The sequence below is a fragment of the Solenopsis invicta genome, chromosome 12, assembly GCF_016802725.1.
Source record: "Solenopsis invicta isolate M01_SB chromosome 12, UNIL_Sinv_3.0, whole genome shotgun sequence".
Classification (NCBI taxonomy): Eukaryota; Metazoa; Arthropoda; class Insecta; order Hymenoptera; family Formicidae; genus Solenopsis; species Solenopsis invicta.
This window is the reverse complement of record NC_052675.1, coordinates 8,772,848-8,778,441: the sequence shown is the minus strand read 5'-3', so window position 1 is coordinate 8,778,441 and position 5,594 is coordinate 8,772,848. Positions and strand designations below refer to the sequence as shown.

At 32.1% G+C, this 5,594-nt stretch overlaps 1 protein-coding gene across 2 annotated transcripts; it reads right to left on the bottom strand.

Moving 5' to 3' along the window:
* Positions 1–665: 665 nt before the first annotated feature.
* On the bottom strand, positions 666–3,743 carry LOC105195453 (protein PBDC1). 2 transcript variants are annotated; one of them, XM_011160849.3, is made up of 4 exons: positions 3,456–3,730; positions 3,119–3,184; positions 2,945–3,004; positions 666–2,870 (listed from the first exon to the last, which is right to left on the bottom strand). In XM_011160849.3, exons 1-4 carry the CDS (start codon positions 3,474–3,476, stop codon positions 2,514–2,516), a joined length of 504 nt encoding a protein of 167 aa, XP_011159151.1. In that variant the 5' UTR covers positions 3,477–3,730; the 3' UTR covers positions 666–2,513. The 2 variants fall into 2 exon arrangements, with proteins under 2 accessions (XP_011159151.1, XP_025995570.1); XM_026139785.2 differs by lacking the exon at positions 2,945–3,004 and having other exon boundaries at positions 3,456–3,743.
* Between the last annotated feature and the right edge of the window lie 1,851 nt (positions 3,744–5,594).

Here is a 5,594-nt window from a genome sequence, read left to right as displayed (position 1 = left end):
TTAAGGATAGCTAACGATCATTAATTTCCTCTATTTTTTATCGACGATCGTCCATCGTCGTGACACGTGTTCAAAGCATTCAAGTGTATTTTCCGTCGATATTATGAGTTTCTCACGCATGAACGTGACTTTTATACGGGATCATAATATAACTTTGCCCCATTCTCCACTTATTTATTTCACCGAACGACGACGTTGTTCCGTCGCGTCATTCATCTTTATTAAGTATGAATTATTTGCTCAAAACAAGAGATGTAATTCACATCTACTCTAAGGTGTTTGAAAAAAGAGCGTAAAGCTACGGAAACCATGAGAATTAATTTTGTAAAGATAGCGACTTCAAATAAAACCAATAAGACTCTGAGGGACCATCAAACTGAATTTATCCACGTATAAAAACAGCGCATACACTTTATAAAAAAGATCTATGATTTTTTTATCGATCCTATTATCGTCAGAAAGTAATCCAACTATATCCATATGTGCATATCACATGTAGTATTAAGTACGATCGTTTGATTATTCATTTTATTTATTGTGTATGGAAGCTAAAAATCTGTGTGTTACGATGAAGATCAGTTGGCGGCGTTTAGTATTTAAATGTAAACTCTGTACAAGTTTTTAATTTTAATAGAGATTATGCGTTTAGACTCAACGTTATTGTATTTTTTTTTCTTTTTTAGTCTTATTTTACGCTTCCTTTTCAAGCACCCTAGAAACAATCGCCCTCAAACGATACGGAAGAAATTAATGAACAGAGTGGAAACTTGATCATTAAAATTCTGATTCTGACGCATTGTTTGAGGGTCGATGATATTTATACGTAATTCTTGTAATTTATTCATCATACACAAGTGATTCAAGTCGACCGCTAAGAAATAAACGTAAGATTCGGCAAGCTCTATTTTCTGGTCGCGCCATTCAATAGAGATACAATAAACCGAATGCGAGAGAGAGAGAGAGAGAGAGAGAGAGAAAGGGAAAGGATGGAGAGAGAAATATATAAATGTGATATCTTTTAAATTAACTTATCTGGAAAGAGATAATAAATCTCTTGCATTATGTAAAAATATTTCACATCTTCGACACACACATACACACACACACAGACACATATAAAATATTCTAGATTTTTTATTTTATTATTATTATTATTATTGTGCTCATATGAAAGATGCTTATCTAAAGCAGATTTGATTCAAAGCTCTATTTTGTAATTTTCATACGCTCAAATATTTTTTAGCGGTCAGAGATACAGAGCGAACGCGAAAAAATAAACCAAGAGTTTGAAAGGAGAAAGAGAGAGAGAGAGAGAAAATGAGCGAAAGCGAGATTGGGAGAGAAGTCGCAGATGTACCGCTCGTATAGAGACTCGAGGAGAATCCGTAACCGCCAAATCGTTAGATGACACATTTAAAAGAGGAACAATTTCAAATGTCGATATTGCATGCCGGACAAAAGAAGATAAACAAAATGGTTTTTCTTCGAAAATTGTCTCCTTCTTTGCACGCTCGTCGCTAGAATGCAAAGATCGAAAAAGGCATATCATCCTATTCTAACAAGAAATCATACTCGCCATATGACGATTTGGCAGCTCCTATTCCCCTTAACGTTCGCAAGGGCAATAAAACAATGTACATTGTTCGAGTACACTTGTATTTGAATGTGCAAGTTGCATAAAAAAGACAGATTTTTTAGATATCGCACTGTCATATTTATTATTCTACGATAACGATTAATCGCGGATCGACCGCGCTCTCGAGACAGCGCGCATTCGCGTCTGGATATTACTTATTGTGTGGTAAACGAGGTAACGTATACCAATTTTCTTTTTCCCTTTCAAAGATCTACGATCCGCGGGTGCGGTCGATCGGGCGCCATTGATATTGCGAATATTATTAATAAAAGGGAGACAAATCGTACGCATTGTTCTTTCCAGTAAAAGAAGAAGCAAGGTTTTCGGTGTTTTCACTACGATTGATAAACGATTCTATTATTGCATATAATATTATATTAATAACAATATTATTGCTGTAATGTTTGTTTTTGGTTATTAAAGTGTGTATATAGCAATATATTCTAGAAATGGCCGCTCTCGTGCATTCTTTCACTAAACCCTCTGAACAACTTGCAGTCTTAATATATCCGCTTTTTAAATTTTTTGTTACTCCAAAGCCATTGCGAACTTCATCGATAATCAAACATTCTTTATCCCATAACGATTCTTGTATCTTCATTTTATATCGATTATTTTTCTAACTAGCATTTCTCCTTTTATGTGTTTTCATCAGTTCGATATTGCATAAATTTAAGAAAAATTGTTAAATTTGTTCTGTCATCAACATGGTAAATATATTAAAATTAAATTTCATATTTACGTTACACATATATTTTATGATGTATATCTTACAAACATTATCTCTTTTACATTATTCAATTGTATCTTTAAAAAAATAATAGAAAAGTTATAGATCTATTTTCAATAATATTAATATAAACTAGCTGTAATATCTCTACTTTTTCACAGTCCTTTTTGGTTTGTATTTTTCTCGCACGCCATCGTTAAAGCCTTCTCTATTTCTCACAAGCTCTATAGCATAAAACTGTATCCTGGTTGTCAGTATGCTGTTTTGCTCTGAATAATCTCCAGTGCAATCCGCTCTCAATAATGTACCAAAACTGTAATCCTCCACAACATCCTTAAATTGTTCGCAGAAAAACCTCCACTTTATCTTCCCCTCTGGAGATTTCAACTCGTCTTCGTCCACTTTGTTCACTTTCATATTGGGAAAAGTATCTTTGAAGGTCTTATAAATCTGCTCATCGTGAGGTGTGAGTTTTAAAAGCTTTGGGTCAACCGAGCATAAAATCTGAAACACATTTATACTATTTATTTATTTCATAATTTCTATACATGTGTGTGTGCAATATTGTATAAACTTACATTAAAATACACCTCTGCATGTTCCATGGCCTTCATTGCCCACATTGCTTCAAGAGATGGCTGATATAGAAATAAAGAATAAAAGAATAAACGCATTTCTTTAAATAGAATAGACTTGAGAAATGTTTTCTCGCAAGTATGTATTATTAAATATCGCTTGCACATTGTACTTACGTCGTTTTCGAATTCTTCGGCTGGTCTCGATAACACGCTGCTACCAGCCATTAGTTGATCTGCCGTCTTAAATGTTTAATTCATTACATAAACAAATGTTTCTCATGAATCAACTTATAAATATCTGACAAATATCAGATAAAACAGAACAGAAACAAAAAAAGAATCATCTAATAATTATTTACTAGATGAAAGAACAAATTCTGATTAAACAAGACTGTCAGTTTAAATAATTGTCAATCATTCTTACAATTACGTTACATCATACGCAAATGACGAGTTAGGTTATAAACTTGTCACCGTGATATCGAGCACGTGGGAACAATAATTTACTTACTACGTTTCCTATTTGCGCCATTATATATGTATTCGCAGCTCTTCGAAGAATAATTTGCAAAAAATCTGTTTTCGGTTATCATAAAAACTGTTTGTATATTATAAATCGTTAATGATCGAGCGACACGCGCACGATGTAGCATCTGTAGCATACAACTGTTTTCTACAGTTGTGCACCGAGTTGCACTAGGTTACACCTTTTGCACTTAAGATGAAGACAATCCGTTTGTTTTCTGTTCCTGAATTCCCTGAATTAGTGTGCACTTAAAATGAAATAGATATATATTTGAAAGTTAGTGAAAGCAAGAAGAAACGTTCCAGTGTAGTCTAGTGCAGGAATAGAAAACAAACGGAATGCAAGTTCGAAAGAAAAAGAAGAAAGATAAAAAGTTCAAAAGGTGCAGACGAGAAGCATAGATGTCGTGACGTCATAATAGATTTTGATCTGTTTTGTGATACGCTGTATATTTCTTTACCACTTGAAATGGAATGAGTATAATAGAATGAATAAGTAATTAGATGTCGGAGAGAAAAAAAGGATAGACGAAGAGTCTAAGTCGTTCAGTTACAAAAAACAATCCTTATACGTTTACACAACACAAACAGTATGTTTAGTCAACTGAAGTGAACTCGTGAGTAAAAGTCTAAACTTCAATTGTAGTGGAAAACACTGGTGGAAAAATATTTTTCCATATGTTAATTTTGATGACATTTTTGTCAATTTTATGTTTATTTTTGAACGTTTTCGATTTCAACGAAAAATTCATTAATTTCAATAGAATGTCATTAATTATCATTATAAAATTATCTGCAATTTTTAGTTACACTTTTATAAAATATTTATTATAATTTTCATAAGAGTTTCTTATTTTTCATTAAATAGTATTAATAATTCTTTTAAATTTCATAACATTTTCATTGAATTCTCATTAAAATAAATTATTTGCTTTTCACTTCTGATCAGAAAATAATATGTTCTCAGCAAAATATTTAAATTTTTGTTGTAGATATATTCATTTAAATTTCATCAAATTTAACGAAATATCAAGCTAATCAAAATTTCATTAAAACTTTATTAAAACTTTTCTACCGGGGAAAATATAGTACCAGGTGAGAAATTCAGTTTAAAAAAAATATAAACTTTACTCTAATTTAAACCTAGATTAAATTTAGTTAATCCATTGGAAGAAATGGACACAAGTGTGATGCAACTTGATTGTGTCATTTAAAAAAAAAAATTTTTTTGTACGAAATTATACGAAGATGACTTAATTGTGATTTTGTACGTGAAAAGAGGAATACGTACGATTGTTTCGCTCTCTCCTCCCTAGGATCTATTGTCATAATATATTATGACTTTCACCATGCGTTCACTTTGCTACTAAGAAACAATTAGAGCAGCGGGAGAAAAGAAACTCTCTCAACGAAGATACCGGTATTCGCGTTCCTTTCACAACTGTACATACATGGATTTATAACGATTATTGTTTACATGCAAATACATAAAATAATATTGATCCCGATAGCGAATGACGAGCATCCGAAATTAATTACGCCTTTGAGAATAGAAATAATCTGTCTTGTGTTATTACTCCTGAGCTCTAAATTTCGACACACCAAACATCCAATGAATCAAGTTTTTTTAAATTACACAATAATTTAATTCGTATAAAATTCTGTTGAAACATGCTCCGAACAATTTCACGCAGTGTTCATTTTTAGATAATTTTTAGCATCTGCTTGCGAAGACAATTGTCTCGACCTGTTAAATTTATTCGTGCCTCACCCTTGAAAAAAAAGTTGATAAACTCGTTTCAATAAACTGATTACTGATCAGTAACCGATTATATTTCGTCAGTTAACTGATAAAATATCATCAGTTACTGATCAGTAATCAGTTTATTGAAACAAGTTTATCAACTTTTTTTTCAAGGATTCCGAAACGTTTGCTTTCCTTCGGAAAAAGATTTTCACATTGCAAACCATATTGTCCATTATTATATAAAATAATAGAAATCCTGCCGCTTTCCGTCACGATATATCCGTCAATTAGATTACAGACTGTCTCAAAAAAAAAAAAAAAACGATTATCGATTAAATAACAATATTCAAGGCAGAGACTGTGAGAGAACGCGCTGCT